Source organism: Chinchilla lanigera, unplaced genomic scaffold (assembly GCF_000276665.1).
Source record: "Chinchilla lanigera isolate Chin_1 unplaced genomic scaffold, ChiLan1.0 scaffold00120, whole genome shotgun sequence".
NCBI lineage: Eukaryota > Metazoa > Chordata > Mammalia > Rodentia > Chinchillidae > Chinchilla > Chinchilla lanigera.
The window spans coordinates 1,121,921-1,140,446 of NW_004955521.1; the positions used below are offsets into that span (position 1 = coordinate 1,121,921).

The window sequence follows — 18,526 nt, forward strand, 5'->3', positions numbered from 1 at the left end:
TTATACTAATAATCTATTCTTGCAAGTCTTTAGAATTTAACTTAAAGAGAAACTTTACTTCATCACATTTTTGTACTGGGTCTGTTAGCAAGATGTTGAGGTTATTATTCCAGAGAATACTGAATGTAAAAATATTTTGATAGGTACACTGATCCCTACAAAGTCAGAGTGTCTGCCTTTAAAGTTCTGATATTTAAACGTCATCTTCTTATAAAATATTAGTAATCAAACATCCTCTTAGCTTTTAACATCAGAAGCCAAGAGACGTTTGTACTTCCTAACAGATTGGAAAGCGTGTACTTTGGACCTTTGTTTTGCTTTTCTTGGGAAGTGCAAAAGAACCCTTTGAACGGTTCTCGGTGAACTCTCCTTGGCTGTACCCCCGGACAGCGTCTCCATCTGACGTAGCCTCTCAGCAGCCAGGCTGGGGAGCACATCCTCCTCCTGTAAACGCAGCCTCCCTGGCTCTCCCAGCTTGCCTGGGGGCTGCGCAGATCTGCTGCTCCTCTCCTTGGTGCGGCCTGGCCCGCTCCGTGTGTGAGACCGAGGCGTGGCGAGTGTGTCCTCATGGGCATGTCCGCGCGGGTCTTCACACAGCCTCCCCCTCCCCCGTCCCCGGACCTCTGCGCCCCCTCTGCTGCTGCTCCTTGAATCCTCCCAGTCCCGGCCTCAGCCTCATAGAGGGACGCAGCTTCACAGCCGTGGCCAGCACCCCTGGGCTGGAGCCTCTGGGCGCCCTTCCCCCACCTTCCAGTAAACATCCATTCAAAAATTAAAACAGATAAAACTTATGCCTTATATCACAGTCTTTCTCATCAATTCTCAGTGGTAAGCAAGGGCAAAGACAGTTTTCTGAGTAATTGGAGCAGTAATTACGGACTGTTAAAGCGGGCGTGCCGTAAAGCCAAACTCCAAAGTTTAAAATGGAGGGAAAGCCAGGCAAGGCACACCAGCTAGATAGCAACAGATGAATGGCATGCCTATAATCCCAGCGCTCCAGGAGGCTGAGGCGGGAGAATCACCAGTTCAAGCCCAATCTGGGCAATTTAGTGACTTAATAAGAGTCTGTCTCAGACTAGAAACAACTAGCTCGTGGGTCCCCTGGCTTACCGAGACTACCACTCACTCATGTTTACTTGGCGCCCAACCGTCTGCACTCACTGCGTGTTAGGCAGAGTGTCTGCACTTGGCTTCCCTCAGCCGCACAAAGTAGGCGTTGTTAGGAAATCCGTTTTGCAGCTGAAGGAAAGGAAAGTTTAACAACTCACCTGCAGCCGTGAAGCTGCTGAGTGGTTTGCTAGAACACAGAAGCCGCCTCTTAGTAAGTATCTGTTGAGGCGCACAGGTCTCTGTGTCTACCTGCTGACCTCTGGTGAGTCTCAAGGCCTCCTCCAAAGCTGAAAGATCCGTGTTCCGCTGAGCCGTCGGCCCTTGCTTGCATAACCGGAACCGAGAGCACCTTGCCTTCGGTCTCCCTTTGCTCACGGTCCCCTGAGAGCCACCATCAGGTCGTACCCTCGTTCTCCAGAACCCTCGTCTTTTCTGCCTGTGACACGATGAGCAGCCCAGTGACAGCGCTGATCTTGTGCCCACTTCACATGCCAGAGTCATCTTTTCAAACACAGTCTTTTTCTCTCAGCAGCTTCTCCTTATATTCCTCATAAAGCCAGGATTCCTGCTGATTCTTCCCGGGTGTGACTTGGCGCCCTCCCCTCCCCCTGCTGCTGAGCTTCCACTTAGATCTCTGGGGCCTGCAGGCCCCGTGAGGACCTTCTGCCAGCACTGCCCTCCTCAGCCTGCCCTCCCAGCAGCCCCCTGCCTCCCTCACTCCCTCAGTGAGGCCTGGTACCCTTGGATGTGGTCTTTACGTAGAAGGTACAGTACTTTCTAGGGGAGGGATTAACAAACATGTTATTTCTTTTTTATAAAGAATTTTTTGTAAAATTTCCTTATATAATAACTATACTTAAAGTACTCAGCATCGTTCGTGGGTGTAATTACACTGTATGCACAGATCAAAGTTTAGAACAAACAGCTGAACCATGAGACAGACCGGTTCCCACTCAAGAAACCCATTCATATTTCACCTCTCTGGTAACTGGAGCATGGTACAACATACTGTGTGCTTCTGGTTCCCTTTGTGTCTCCCACACAGAAGCAGCTGGTATTTCAAGTTTGACAGGATGGCTTTTGTTGGAAATTTGCCCTTTAAAGTTAGGAAGACAGACCCCCATCTTTCTGCTCCCTGGAAGCCAATGTAATAGAACAAGTATACTCAAGACAACTTTGAACTAAACGCTGCTGTTAAACCACAGTGGAAAAACTGCTGCGAAGTATTCCCAGTAGAAATCTTGGAATTCCTTCAAGTATATTGAGATTTTGTTAGAAATTGAATTGCCAGTGTAATCCATCTTCCTTGTGAGAAAACATTCAGATAAAGAGCTGGGGCCTAGCAGCATTAACCATTAGAACATCCCTTAAATCAATAAGCTACAAATCTGGCCATCCATTCCTGCGGCACCTGCTGTTGGCTGCAGCACGTGAGTGATGGCACGTCCTGCACACACAGGCCCTGGGCCGCCAATGCTGCTGACGGCCTCCGCTCGCTAAATTCTGCAAAATGCAATTATATTGTATTGATGTGCAGAAGAGAACGAGTTTCCCTTTTGTTTTTCAGATTTCCCAAATGTGGTCATTGAAGGCGTGCTCCACGGGGTGTTTTACCCTCATCTGCAGCCCAGGTAGAAGTCCTGCCCTGCTCAGAGAAGCTGAAGCAAGTTTCACATTCATCGTCAAGGAAATCGATATCTACCAAATTAATCTAAACTCTGTGACACAACAGCTCTCACCAGTGATCAAATTCTTGGTCCACCTTAATTCAGGGCAGGAATGTTTCTGTTAGAACGGTGCTTTTAAAAGTAGAAACTAAACCAGGGTGGTGACCATGGTCAGTCCAAGTGTGTGCGCAGAATGTAGCCAGCAACTAGAAAATCCAGGAGGAGGCGGCTGTGGGGGATTCCTGGGGGCACCGAGCGTGACGCCACCAGTCACTTTCTGCTTAGGGCACCATTTGCTAATTGAAAGTCGCACCCTGTGTTATTGTGAAACTCAACTCCTTGGCTGGCTTTTTTGCTCAGATCACTTACTGTGCCGATCTTTTCACCATGAGATTTTTCTCAGCCAGGGATGGTACACTGTAAAGTCCTGTCAGCTGGAAGTGCGTCACAGAAACACTGTGTTAAGTGCAAGTAAGGAACCAAACTGGACCTTAAATTATGCTGATGTCATTACTGCATTTAGAGACCGTGACGTTTTAACTTACACGTCAGTGGAGTCGCATCGCACCTCGGGTTAGTGCAGAGATGAAACCAGGACCAGGAGGACCTGGCCTTCGAAAGGTGTTGCATGAGGAGCCTGTGCGCCACCATGTCGAGATTTTCTGCTGGTGTCAGAAGCCATGATGGTTCCTTTGAAGACCGGTGACGCTGCTGGTAGTTTTTAGGGGCCATTTTGTGTCAAGAGCACCTTCTTTTAAACACTAGACTCACACTTGGTCCTGGGAGAAGCTTGTGTGGTGGAGGAGGCACCAGACAAGGCCTAGGGCCGGCCTCTGGGGCTTCGCTTGGTGCGTGCTGCTGCAGAATCTGCACTGCTCTGGTGGACTCCTACTCCCGACCTCAGGCTTAATTTAACGTAATTTAAATGTGCACGTGACTCCACTGAACATTGCACCGTCCTCAGTATTTTGAGTAGTAAAGGGCAAAAGCAAATATCCTACCTATGTGTATGTGCTATGTGTGGGCATGTCACTGAATACTAACTAATAACTAGCCTATTTATGATTATTAGTTTTAACAAGTTTCTGTGTGGGAAAAATATTTAAAATTGTAACTAATAACCAAGTCGTTTTCTGATTAGGATCTGAATATACAGGTTTAAAACCAGCTGCAAACTTCTAAAGATTATGTTTTATGATAGATTATGTTATTACATGTTAGAAATAAGCAAGAACTAAGTACTGAGGGCTTCTCAACCAAAAATAATATTCAAGTATTACAAATATTCAAGTATTAGAAATAGTTGTGAAATATTTTTATGTTACTAGCTATTTTGAGTTAAATAAAAACAAGCAACAAAAAATACTGGAATTTGTCTTCTAGAAATTTAGTGGAAACAGGGTTGTGTCTCTTCGCATATGCACACAGACTGCTCTCATTCTCACGCAGACATGTCTAGTCTGATAAGGCACTGCATTAACTCGTCTGCTTTTTAGTTCATCTATTATTAAGCCAACAGATAGTCATTAAATACTCAATGATGTGCCAGAATAATAAGAATTGTACAATAAATAACAACAAGCATACATAGTGAAACACTGCTCAAGAAATCTTTTTTGAGAACTAAAATTTTTTCTTAGAGATTACTTTCATTTTTATATTTAAGCTTGCAGTGTGTCATTTCATCGGTTGGGATCCTTGCAGGAACTGGAAACCACTGCAGGTCTTTTAAGCAGAAAGGGCTGCGTATTCAAAATGGAATGTTGAGGATGTAGCTCAGTGGTACAGCACTTGCCTGTCAAACATGAGGTTCTGAATTTGATTCCTGGCTCCCCCCTACCAAAAAGAAGAAAAAGTAAAATCAAAACTGAATGTTTACAGGACCTTTTGGAAGGGTGAGTGAACTCCTTCCAGAAAGCCCTGAGGTCTGCATGACCTGCCAGGGAGCCACAGCCTGTGCTCTAAGCAGGGATTCGGTCAGTCAGGAGCTGCTCGTGGATCGCTGAAATGGAAACCAGCACTGTGCAGGCTGGAGATTGGGAAGAACTGGATCACTGTGACCACCTCACAACAGCACCCAGGAAGTCAGCTGCCAGGCACTGGGACAAAGTGTCAGCTGCCACTCTGCACCGCAGCTACCTGTTGACACCCGTGGTCCTCTGCACAGCACAAAGCAGCACGAAGCTCGTGTTCACTGCCCTCCACATCTCATGAGAGTACAAGGTATCATCGAAAAATGTGGCAAATGTTTACATTTTTAGAAGTTTATTACTGTGAAAACACATTGCCAAAAATGATGGGTTGGATGTGTTCAAGCTGAGGGAGGGTATTTCAGGGGAGATTAAGGGCAGCGTGTCTATTACCTGGCTTTGTAGCTGTAAACCTTTACTGCATCTTTTGATCGCTTCTTGTACATCAGCAACAGAACCTTACACCAGTTCCCCACCACAGCGGAGTCTGGCAGGGAGCTGGTGGCTTCTGGTCACTGCAGCTGAGGACGGTACATGGCAGAGATGATGAAATATAGTTCCATGGTTGAAAAGTGAATGAAAAATATGAAAAGATACATAGAAAATTCTTATCTGTCCAAATCCTCTCCCACAGGCCATCACTGACTGTACTTAGGTGATAAGCACTGCCCTTGTGTCCCGCTTTGAAGGATGTTTCATCCACATGCAAACGAGCATGCATTTGATGTGCATATATTCCATTTACTCCTCTTTTATAAACATGATGGCATCCAATACTCATTTTTTAAACCTATTTCCATTTATTTATTTATTTATTTTAAAAATAAAAGGGAGGAAAACATCAACAGATAGACAACCTTTTACAAAATAGCAAAAGAACAGTACAGACAATACAGAGTTACAGACAAAGTGGTAGGAAATTAGCAATACTTGTTGTATTACATATTGCTGTCTTGAAAGTGTTTTCTCATGAAAACAGAGACATGCAATACTGATCAATCAAGGACTCATTGACAGTTTCAGCAAAGAAATAGAAGACAGTAGAACAGCTATGTTAACTATCCTGTATATACGTACATACAAAATTTCTCCTTCTTTCCCTTCTCTTTTCCCACAACCCAGTTGCCCTTTACCCTTAGATGTTTTCCTATCATTTCTCAATGTCTATCATACCACCTAGTTTAAATGAACGCTTTCAGGTTTTACACTAGTGAAACAATGCTGTGCTTGCACATGCAGGTCTATCTGTTTTATTTCACTTATGAGTATGGTCTCTAGTTGTGACCATTTACCTATAAAGGCCTTGAGTTTATCTTTCTTTATAGCTGAGTAATATTCCATTCTATAAAAGTACCACAATTTTCTTATCCAATCCTTGGTGGATGGACATTTGGGTTGCTTCCACAGTTTAGCAATTACAAATTGTGCTGCTATGAACATAGGTGCACATATATCGCTGTGATAATGATGTTTTTAGATCTTCTGGGAAAATACCCAGAAGAGGAATCTGGGTTGAATAGGACCTCTAGACCTAGTTTTCTGAGGAATCTCCAAACTGATTTCCACAGTGGTTTCACCAGTCTGCATTCCCACCAGCAGTGGAGAAGGGTTCCTATTTCTCCACAGCCTCGCCAGCATTTGTTATTGGTTGATTTCTTAATACTAGCCATTCTTACTGGGTTAAGGTGGAATCTCAGTGTTGTTTTAATTTGCATTTCTCAAATGACTAATGATGTTGAACGTTTTCTCATGTATTTATTTGCCATTTGTATTTCCTTATCTGAGAAGTGTGTATTCATCTCAGCTGCCCATTTTTGGATTGGGTCTTTGAATTTGGGGAGGACTGATATTTTTTAATTCTTTATATGTTCTAGATAGAAGCCCTTCATCTGAGGGACAGTCAGCTAAAATTTTTCCAAGTTTGTGGGTTTTCTTTTTACTCTGCTGGTGATTTCTTTAGATGTGCAGAAGCTTTTCAGTAGGATGAGATCCCAGTTGTTGATTCTTTCAAGTGTTTCACGTGCAGTTTGGTTTTTGTTCATGAACTCTCTGCCTACCCCTATGTCTTCAAGGTTTTTACCTACATTCTCTTCCAACAGATTTAGTGTTTCTAAACCTGTTTCCATGTAGTGATGCCTTGGCAGTCTTTCCATGGCAGCACACCGCGTGCTTTCCTCCTCATAGTTGCATAGAGTCTGCTGTAGCGTGTGTAACTAGTCCCATACTAATGGGTATTTGTTTCTATTTTTCCATTACACAACTTCCATAAATGATAACTTTGTATGTGTCAATAACTGTATAAATCACATATTAATAAATTCTAAAGTCAAATTATAAAATCTTTCATTAAAAACTCTGGTTGACAGATGGATAAGTGCATGTGGTATTTCATAATGTGCAATTTTGGGTTTCTTTGGGGATAGCTGCCCTGTATTGCTGTGCAGAAGGTGCCTGTACTAGTCCAGCCAAGGTCATGCTTGGACCTGCCCTTGGCAGAGTAACAGAAAACTCGTTTGTGCAAAGCATGGGTGCATAGGCAATAGTGAAGTAGAGGGTAGAAGGAAAACAGGAGAAGGGAAAGGAAAATCCTGTTACCATTTATTATTGTCATTATCAGCCCACCCCCTGGTGTCCAGCCTGCCAGTGTCCTTCCAGCCCTCTCCTCCCATTTCCCAGGGTCAGCCGTGTGCACGTGGTGAGTAACACCATGACTGCTGCCTGGTATACCCTGTAGTAAGACACTCACTCTGGCAAGTGTAGAAATCTCATAATCACAATTTGGAGGCATAAACACATTTCAGAAATAACGAATGGCTCTCATCTTGTGTGTTAACTTTGATCATTAGGCAGTGGTTGCCTAAAGTGCTGTGGTGAAAGAGATTCTGGCATACGCTGAGGGTGGTTACTGTGAAAAAGCAGAAATTAGCAAATGTCAATAAGGATATGGAGAAATTAGAACCCTGTATATTGCTGGGGGGAAAGGTAAACAGATGCATCCTCTGTGGAAGACAGCATGATGAATCTTCACAGAGCTAGAGTGGCATTACCATATGACACAGTAATCCCACTTCGGGGTGCACACCCGCAAGGAGTGAAGGCAGGAGCCCAGACAGGCATTTATGCCTCTGGGATCATAGCAGCCTTAGCCACAGAAGCTGAAAGGTGGAAACAACCTAAGGGTCAGTCAGTGGAGAAATAGATAGAAGGAAGTAACATGGGTGAGCCTGGAGGCAGTGAAATAAGCCAATCACAAAAGGCCACATGCTGTACGACTACAGTTGTGTGGTTACCTGGAATGGGCACATTTACAGAGATAAATAGATGCAGTAGATGTAAGTAGAACAGTGCCTGCCAGGGGCTGGGGAAGGGAGAGACGGCGAGTTCGTGTTCTGGGCTTGGGGAAGACGACAGCTCCAGAGCTGGATGTGGTGGTGATTGCACAGCAGTGTGAATGTACGCAGTGCTGTGGTACTGTGCGCTGGAACGGTTTTAAATGGTAAGTGTCGGTCACATATGCTTCACCTCAGTAAAAGGACTTCTAAAGGGGTTTGAGTGAGCACAGGCTCAGTGAGTAGGGGTGTGGTCATCCATGCTTTCTTCCAGCCGTGACTGTAGGAGAGGTTGTGGCACACACACACTGGTCGCTAATCTCAGAGCCCTGGCAACTTTAAAGATCGTAGCACAGTAGTTCTAAATAAGAGCTGTGCATCCAAATCAGGCTCTCAGTGACTCTGAGCTGAGCTTGTCATGGGTAGAAACACTAGAAACACTTCTGCCTGAGTCTGATACCCAGCTGTGTTAGAAACCACTGTCTGATGGCCTGACGGAGAGTCCCTTCCTTCCTTCCTTCCTTCCTTCCTTCCTTCCTTCCTTCCTTCCTTCCTTCCTTCCTTCCTTCCTTCCTTCCTTCCTTCCTTCCTTCCTTCCTTCCTTCCTTCCTTCCTTCCTTCCCTCTCCCCTGTCTCTGACTCTTTCTTTCTTTTGAGATAGTGTCTTGCTGTGTTGCCCAGGCTGATCTCTTCCTCCTGGGATCAAGTGATCTTCCTGCCTCAGCCTCCCAAGTGCTGGAACTAACAGGCATACTCTACTGCACCAAGCTAAATGATTCATTTACTGGCTTTGGTAACTGCCTCAGAATCCACTACCAAAAGACCTGTCTGGTTCTGGGATGTTGCATGTGGCCATAGGAAGGGACTCTGAGGACGCATAGTCATTCAGCTGGCTGTACATAGTGGGCGAGTTACGGGTTTGCTCAGCCACTCCGTGAGTGTGTCAGGGCTCCTCTGCTGGGTTCAGGCGCTGTGGTAGTGTCTGAAGAACAGATCTTTTTTCTTGAATTTTCAGCCACTTACTAGGGAATTTGTTTTACTGAATTGGATAAAATGTTCAATCTGTCTGCTCCTCTTGGAAGTCATCATGCAGATCTTGGTTTTGTTTTGATTTGTCCTTGATGGTAATTACAGATTTTCAATTCAGTAGTGGAAACCCAGCAAAGTAGCAGCCACCAACTCCAAACTAAAGTGCCCACAACCTTTTGTTTCTATCCCTGTGGGTACATGGTGGCAGGCTGTTCTGACGGGAAATGGCACTTCTTTTTGCCTGAAGGGGAGATGATACGCGTTAAGACACTGGAGAACATGGCATTTACTAAAGAAAAAATGTTGCACATCCCAAGAATATGACTAAATATGACCGCATTGTGAGCCATTGCCTGCCTTCAAGTCTAGTAGCCTTTCGGTGACATTGAAGGTGCCCAGCAAAGGTGCCCCATCATTTACCTGCTCCCGCATTCCAGGCTCCTGCTGGCCGTCATGTGTCTCTGGGCTAGGGTTTTGAATGCTGCACCCCAATAACTGCTCCATGAGGTGATGTATAGCACCCCATTGCATTACAGAAGGAACTGAAGATCAGAGACATTGATGGTAACACAAAGTGGCTCACATGATGGAGCGCTAAGGGGCCCCCACAGCCCTGAGCCAGCTCGTGTTCACACAGTGTGTCCCTGACCCTAACATCTTTGATGAGGTAGGTACTGTGATTGCACTTGACAGAAAGACAGAGCTAAAGAGGTAAGATCTCCTGAGCAAGGCCACCAGTTAATAAAGGGCGTCAGGATCTGAGCTTCTCATCTACTGAGCTCGAGCTGACCCACTTCCCAGTGTGCCTCACATTAGAATTGTCTGGATTGATGTGTGGATTTTTGTTTTTGGCGTTTTGTTGAGACAGGGTCTCAGCATCTAGTTCAGGTTGGCCTTGATCTTGAGCTCACTACTTGGCCCTGGCTGGCCTTGAACTTGCAGTGATCCTCGTCTGTGTGCTGGGATTGCAGGTTGTGCCACCATGCCCAGCTTATGTGCATTTTTTTTAACCATACGTGAATACTCAAACCACAAGGAGTTAGTATTGTGGTTGTTCGCATTTATGTACTTGTCCATAGAGTACAAAGTGCTTTTCTTTCCTTGACTGAACCGCGCTCTGTGCCAGCAGCAGCACCTTCCTGGTCTCTGCATGCCCAGTTTTTACTACAGGCCACTCTTGACCCAGAGCCAGAGTGACCTGCAGGATGCCCAGCAGATCATGTGCTCACAGCCCAGTGGTTTCCATTCCCCCTTTGAACAACACGCAGACTCCTCCCGCTGCCCGGTCTCTAGTACACCTTTTGTTGGTAATCACCTCAAGGCTAAGGGCAGCCTTGCAGTTCCCTGAATGCCCACAGTGGTCCCTGAGATGCCTCATGTCCCCACAGCTGAGTAAACCAATTGGATTCTTAGGTCCCTTGGCGTCAGGACACCCTGGGCAGCGGGTTTTGAAGCACAGTTCCTGAGCCAGCAGCATCAGTGTCACCCAGGTGCCTGTGAGAAACACAAGCTCGTGCTGCCTGCCAGGCTTGCAGATGTAGATGCTCGGAGCGGGGCCGGGAGATCCGATGGGCCCCCAGATTGAGAGGCACTCCCACATTTGAGACGCATAGTCCCAGGGCATTTCAGATTATTTTCACATTGTTCAGTTTTTAAAGTTTCAAATGTTTTAAAGAGAAAATTACTTCAGGGAGGAGCAAGCACAAAGCAGAATGGCAGGATGGCTGCTGCAGAAGACCTTAACTCCTTAACAACTCAAGTGAGTATCAGGGTGACTGGGCGAAACCAATGAAGTATTTTTTTAATTTTCTTTTTTCATTTATAGGGTACTCCTGCCAAAATATTGTTAATACTGTTTCTTCCAGCTTCCCAAATTTCAAACATACAGAATTGAAATAATTGTATAAGGAAACTCAAATAACAATTTTTTAGATTCAACAATCTTTTATGTACTCCAAATATGTACTAATAATTTTTTTAAAAACTTTGATATTTTTGTCCTCTTTAATGTTTGTTGTCTTTGATTGCCAAACTACATGAAAGTAAGCTGCAGATTTCTTGATATTTCACCCGCAAAATAAGGATAGTTGCCCCTTAACTATAACATCAATATCACTAAGCAGTTAAACAACTTATTTATAAATATCATCAAATATCTCATCCCTATTAAAATTTTCCTATCCAATAGGTTATTTTTAATGTAAAGAGTAGTGATATTGTGCACTTAGAAATGGTCATCACATAAACTTTTACATCTGGCTACCATGGTAATTTTTTCTCATCCACAGAGGACAATGTCATGTCTTCTAAATCTTTGCTATCTTGCCATGTTTGAACCTGAGCACACTAGAATCCTGGCAATCACAGAACTGGCAATCACAAAACTAGAACTGGCAATCACAGAAGACTGTGATAATGGTTGGGTAAATTCCCAACTTGTAATTATAAAGTGTCTGAAGCATTATGGAGGAGAACTGAGAGTCTACTTGTAGATAACGAGGATAGTTTAGATGTGGGCAGATCTGGAAACTTCTCTGAGGCAGTGACACAAGTTAACCCTCAGGACGGTGGAGGGATTGGCCAGGCATGGGAGAGGATGCCACAGAGACATTGGCAGGTTCCAGAGCCGTGAATCAGAAGAGAGCTTCATCAAGGTCCCAGAAGAAAACTGCAAGTGTGGAAGGTGGTGAGGGGGCTGGGGCCGGTGAGATGAGCAGGGACCAGAGCCTACAGCAGCCTCTTCACAAAGTGGTGTCAAGAGTTTGGCTCAAAGCCTGTGTGCAATGGGAAGCCACCAGTGGGATTTTTACCAGAGGGGTATGATCTGGTTTCTAATATGTATGTATTTATTAAGCATAAAAGTTTTAAATACATGAACATTTATTTAGAAACCTATGAACAGCCCACAGGCATCAGCAAATAATACACAATTTCAAATAATGTATCCCACTTGATGTGATTGATTTTATGAAGACTATGCTGGCTGCTTGAGGGAAGGGCTGGTGCAGGTGTGGAGCAGAGACTGCTGGGGACCGCTTGAATACTTCAGTGTGTCAAGCAGCATGGGCAGGATGAGGTGTGGTCCTGGGATGTCTTGCATGGCTGCCCAGGAGCTTGCAGCTGGACTTGAATGTGAAAGATAAAGGGGAGGCAGAAGTCAGGATGAGTTTTGGCTTAAACAACCCGGTAAATGCTAGTGCCATGCACTTGGGGCTGAGAGTGAAGGCTGGGATCTGTCTTCGGGGCGCCAGGTACTTGGTGAAATCCTACAGGCCTGTTTCTCCCACCAGCTCAGGTACAGGTTCCCCACTTAATGGGATGTCTGTAACTACCTGCAAGCATGACTAAGGGACACTGACCCACTAGCAGAAGGAAATGAGCCCAGATTTGTACCGTGTGGAGATAGATTTGTGTTGAACCTTGTCCACTTTTTGCCCAGTTCACTGGGTCCGAGAACATGCTCTGTAGTGAGGAAAAGAGCACAGGGATCAAACAAATGGACCTTTGTTAAAGGGCTTCAGACCACACACCGTGCTGCCCTCTGACTCGGCCACTTTCTGACTCACTTTTGCTAAGCTACTGCTGTCAAACCCTTCAAACCTCAACTTGGAAAATAAAAAGGAAAAGTCTACTGTAAAAAATCTTTAGAAAATAGTAGAAACAGTTTGAAGACCAACATTTGGCAATCTTTAGGGTCAGGCGAGATTTTAATGCCTCACAGTGTAAATGTTGGTGTATTCTTCCTGGCACTGATTCTGAGCATGCTGAGTGTCGGCGAGGTGTGAACCATGCTGCGGTGGTGGAGCACGAGTCCGTGCTATGCCCTGCCCAGAGGATTCCCAGCGCAGGGAGGATGGGGAGATGCCCGGGGAGGGAGGTTTGGGGCAGGGCGAGGAAGCTTCTAGGCCTCACTCCCCGCAGGAACCAGAGTACACGGGCCCCAGGGGCGGGCGGAGGCAGCTAGACCCAGGTGCAGAGCCTGTCTCAGAGCTCCCAAGTCTTAGAAGACAGCTCTTCTTTAGGCCAGCAGGCTAGCAGGATTCAGCTGAGGCTTGTTTCTCCACTCCAGCCCGGCCAGTACTGGCGGTCACAGTGTGGGTCCTGGTGTCACCATGAGATCCAGCTTTCAAAACCAGGTGAAAGAACAAGGTTCAAGTTTGCAAATAGAGATGTCTACCCAAGTAACGAGGCAGACTTACTACACAGGAGCTTAGGGGACCAAAGTGGTAAAGGTCTAAGGTGCTGCAGGATAAAAAGGCCTTTGCACTCAGCAGTTAGTGGGTGTGGAAACTTACATGACACCTGTGAAACTTGAAAGTTGGTAAGAGAAGAGTTTTTGGATACATGGGGCCCTCCAAATTCTCTGTATTTGTGACTCCCTAACATTCTGATTTACCTAGAGGTGGTATAAAAATTCCATCAACTTTTTTGAGACATGGTTTTGCTATGCAGTTCAAGCTGTCCTTGAACACACTGTGTAGCCCAGGCTGGCCTTGAACTCATGGTGATCCCCTTGCCTCTGTCTCCCAAGTGCTTGGGACTACCGGTGTGCGCCACCATGCCAACTCCATTGATGGATCTTTGAAAGGCACTGTTTATCTCTTGTCACACAGACCTTTTCTTCTGACACAATCCCTGTGATGAGTGGCTATGATTCTGTAGCACTGCCAGCTGTTTTTCCACCACTCTAGCATATCAGTAACACTAGCAAGTCTTGGAGTAGGCTATATCACACCTAAAACTCACTCTTGGCCAAATGCTTAAATCCACAAGATGAATTACAGACTTAAGTAAAAGCTGTTAGTACTTAATGGCATCAAAATTTTCCATTACAAATAGTTTTTATTCTTCAATTTGAAGAGTGCCTTGAGTAGTCTTTGAATTTCCGAGCCTTGTAGATCAAAGATTTCTTCAGCTGTCTGAATAAGAATGTTGAAAAACAAAAACAAATCTTTTTCCTGCTATAAAATCTTTGCCATGTTTTTGTCTTTATGTAACTCAAAACGGCTGAACTGAGAAGATTGGTGAGTTTTGTTCAAAATCTAAAAATGCATTCAAAATGAAGTAATTGATAATTTCAAAAGTACCCTCCATTCTGACCCCAAGAACAAATTGTGTTGAATTTTCAATTGATGATCCAGAAAGTTGTTAAATAGCACTTGTGAGAATAAAATTGATTATGGCTAAGGATGCCAAAATGTTTTTTAAATCATTTATTGAAATGATTCAAGACTAAACTGTGATAATGCGGACTTGGTGATGGTGTCTGGTATAATTTTTCCTCTGATTCCATAGTAGCCCACAGCCACATGCATGTTCTTTTTGTAAAGTGATCTGCAAAATAACGAACTTATTTTGAAAGCTTTTGCAGAAAAAAATTAGCCTATAAAAAGCAACAGTTCCCACTTTGATAGTCATGTTTGCTGATGTTTCAGGCTTGACATTCAGTATATGAGAAATCAACTCCTTTTAGCAGGTGGTGCATTAACTCATTGGTCATCTGGTGTCACAGACATAATTGACCACTTATGCACCAGAATTGTAGCACTTCTAAACTAATTCTGCTGTTTCTGGATAGTGCTTATGTCCATGCTTATAAAGTCATAGATGGCCGATAGGGTGTAAAGTGCATGTCTTTGTGGAGGGGTGACACATGATACCCTATGTGCTTTCTGACACAGGAGACTGAGGCACTTTTGCATGTAGAAGCCATTTGTTTCCAATTTCTTCCTGTGTTGCCTTTATTTAAAATTTGTTAAAATCTAAAATTACAAAATCTACCTTACAAAAATTGGGAACCTGAAAAAAGTATAACATATAAAAGTAAAAAGATCCACCATTTGCATTGACTTTGTGTGAAACTACATTTTGTTACATTTGCTTTGTGAGACTGTATTTACATAATTGCAGTCATGCTGTACACGGAATTTCTACTTTTTATTTAAAATGGACATTTTCTCCATTCTGAGTTTTGTAATGTCAGTCGTAATGAGTGTATACTGCTCTATAATGAGACGTACGCCTATAACCTTTATGGGATTCAGGTTGCTCTATATTTGCTATCATAATTCTACACTTCACATCTTTCTACATAAAATATTTTCAACATTGCTGTTTTAGACAAAAGACAGGTTGCAAGTCAAAGGAAATCAATTTGCTCTGGCTTAGCACAAAGGAGACGGATCGGCTTGTGTGGTGAAAAGCTAGAGTGCACGGACTGCAGGTGCCACCAGGCAGGAGGCTGAAGGACGTCCTCAGGAGCGCAGCGCTCTCCTCTGTGGACCGGCTGCTCCGTCGCAGCCCGCCTCCTTTACACCCTCTTGCAGAGGGCCGGCTGCTCCTCCCTGCAATCCCAGCGAAGTCCTACCATGGAGGCTCATTTGCCTGACTGAGGCAGAAGACCCCGGCCTGGGTGTCCCGGGGCCAGGGCAAGGGGAGGCCCGGAGGCCAGGTCCTCCTCTCCCGCCCTGACGGCCCTGCGCACCTGGCTGAGGCGCTGCTTACTGAGCCCACCGTCCGCCCTCACGGGGGGCCGCTGCACCCCCAGGCCCATGGACCCTCACCCCTCGACCTCCACTCAGAAGCCTGCCCTGCCCTTGCTGTCCACGTCCCTCTGTCTTCCTCACGGCCAGCGCACACGTTCGCCGCACGTCCTGCCAGGCACGTTCTCCAGAAGGCACAGGGCGGGCGCTGCTTGCAGCCCTGGCCCCTCCGTAGACAGACAGAGGCCGAGCGAGCCCGCGGCCCCCTCGGTAGAGAGACGGAGGCCGAGCGGGACCGCGTGCCCCTCGGTAGATAGAGGCACAGGGAGCCCACTGCGGGCCTCGCCAGGCCAAGGTCTCCCCAAGTACAGCGTCAGCTGCTGACAAGTGTGATGGGAAGAGCCCTGCGATTCTCTAAAAGAAAAAGGACCCACGGGGTCAGCCAGCCCAGAGCGGAGCGGAGCAAGGTGCAGGATGCGGCCCTCCCGGCTGCGCCTTCGAAGCAGGGCGTCGGGGAAGCAGAGGCCGCTGGCCCCCGCCGAAGAGCAGCCCTACGGGAAGCGGCGCCCGCGGGACTGCAGCAGAGAACCTCGGCCGGGCAGGGCCCTCAGGCTGTGCGCCCACCCTGCTGTCCTCTCGGGCTGGGACGGACACGGGGAGACAGACAGACAGACAGACAGACAGACACACACACACACTCTCTCTCTCTCTCTCTCTCTCCCCCTCCTCCCCGCCCCCCACCAGCTTCTCCTTCAGGCCCAGGCTGCTCTTCCACCCTCTGCTTTTCCCTTATCCTCTTCCCTACCAGCACACCAGCTTCGCGCAGCCCTTCTCTCTGCCCAAAGCAGCACTCGGCACAAAAAGACCTTCAATACATTTAAAAAAAAAAAGGGAGAGCGCTGGAGGGAAGGGCGGCCCCCAAGGGCTCACCCTTTTCCCCTGGGTAAATTCTGCCCAAATCTTAATTCCCGCCTCGTGTGTAACATTCCTCTCCACTGCCATCGGGCTCAGAGGGGCTATCTTGTGTGTGTGTGTGTGTGTGTGTGTGTGTGTGGTGTACCAGGAATCGAACTCAGGACCTTGCACTTGCCAGGCAGGAGCTGTGCTGCTCAGCTATATCCTGGGGCCAGAGGGGCTTGCAAAACTGCTACTTTAAGTAAAAATTAATCATTAACATATGTAGTTGGGAAGTGGGTGGGGATGTTTTTTGTACTTTCCCATTCTGAACAGTCCAGTTGAGTTAGTATTTTGATTTACAGAACTTTCTCTGATCTGTTTATCATTAGAGTATATTTAATTTTGTATATTTTCTAAGAACTTTAAATGTACAAAAGTCTTGCAAAAAGTCAATCCACATAAAAAGCACCTCTGTCAAGAAAAATATCTATGACATACATCAGAGTAAATAAATCCAATCTCCCTTTACCTGAACAAAATTCTTTGAAAACTTCACATCCTAATCTTTTTTCAAAAAAATCTTTAGCATCACTCAACATGGAATAATAACAAACAGCAAAATAAACAAATGACTATGTTCTTAAAAATAAGTACTATAAAAATTTTCTAATTTAAAAATAGCACCAATGATAGAAAGGTATGTCTTTTTTCAGTTTAAAATCCCTAAACAAGTGATTTACCAAAATTCATGCAAACTAAATTTTGAGTGGTTGATTTTTAAATCTCTTGTGAACTAGAGTGGGAAACTTAAAAAAAAAGAAAGGAAAAAAACAGTAATCTAAGATTTAAAGGACAACAGACAGGCATACTCCTGCAGGCACATGTGCCTACGTGCGCACATACAAACAAAACCCTGCCAGGCGAAACACGGTTTTCTGCTAGTTGTGTCACCAGTCAGCAACCTCAACCACAAAGGGCGTTTTCACATCTATCTTGCCACTGTTGAGGATGGAGCAGTTGCTAAGCGGCCGGTCATGCCCATCAGTTGCTTGGAGCTCTATGGTGTGTACCACTGTCTGTGAGAGAAAGCAGAGGTGTCCTCAGTTCCGACTAGAGCTGTGGTGGTCAGAAGGGGCATCAGACCACCCTGAAAGCCCAAGAAGGAAATAAGTTTTATCATTACGAAAAACATACAAGCTAAGTGCGGAACTCAGAATATAAAGATGGATGATGGATGGATGGATGGATAGACAGATTAGATAAGATAGATGGATAATGGGTAGATGGATAGATAGCTGGAGAGTAGATAGATGGATGGATAGATAGATGGATAAAAGATACAACAGATAGATGATAGATAACAGAATGAGATTCACTCACTACCTTCTCAAAGTATTTCCTCACTTTTAAGCATTTGATAGTCTAAAACAATTAGCTACTTTGTGAGTATCTACCTATAATAGAAAGCCTTTTTAATCAACTGCCACCGCCTGGTGTAAGACTAACATGGAGTCAGTCAGTTTCAACCCTGCCCTATACCAGGTCTAGGTACAATAAAATGGGAAGAAAGCAGATTTAAAAGTTGACCTAGTTCCAAGTTTGCCCATTTCAAAAGTTTCCCAAGCTATTAATCTGCAGATTGAATGTTATGCCCCACCACCGCAAGATGGAAGGACCCCTTCTCTGCTGGGACGGCTTCCCAAGCCAATGTGTCACTGGTGTTGCACGGAGGGAGGATGTAGCAGGCTGAGAAAAAGGCCTTTGAATGGGCGCTCCAAACAGTGTCTCCAGCTCAGTTCCTGGATTCAGCTGGGTAGAATCAAGTAGCAGGCAGAAGATGTAGAAGAACTGCCATGAATAAGACGGGGTCATTCATGTTTGGATGGGGAGTCAAACAGCTCCCACAAAAATGAAATAAATGAAATGCAGAAGAGGTCGAGGGAGGCAAGGACAACCAAGGGCTGGGCTGGGCAGACTTCACAGTGGCTGGCTTCAGAGTTGAGGGCTATTCTAGCAGCTGATAAGAAGAAATGCTGACGGGG

General features: G+C 45.4%; 2 protein-coding genes across 4 annotated transcripts in view; one reads left to right on the forward strand and one right to left on the reverse strand.

Annotated features, from left to right (window-relative positions):
- Snx24 (sorting nexin 24) overlaps positions 1-4,142 on the forward strand; it is a 119,710-nt gene extending 115,568 nt beyond the window's left edge. For all 3 annotated transcript variants that reach the window (XM_013507084.1, XM_013507083.1, XM_013507082.1), the window contains exon 7: positions 2,678-4,142. In XM_013507084.1, coding sequence (XP_013362538.1) covers positions 2,678-2,745 — 68 coding nt within the window. In that variant the 3' untranslated portion in view covers positions 2,746-4,142. The remainder of the gene's footprint in view (positions 1-2,677) is intronic.
- Positions 4,143-16,858: 12,716 nt separating this feature from the next.
- Positions 16,859-18,526, reverse strand: part of Ppic (peptidylprolyl isomerase C (cyclophilin C)) — a gene marked incomplete at its 5' end in the record, with an annotated part of 4,567 nt that continues 2,899 nt past the window's right edge. Inside the window, 1 exon segment of the mRNA XM_013507085.1 lies at positions 16,859-17,560. Within this exon segment, the coding sequence (XP_013362539.1) occupies positions 17,432-17,560 (129 nt within the window).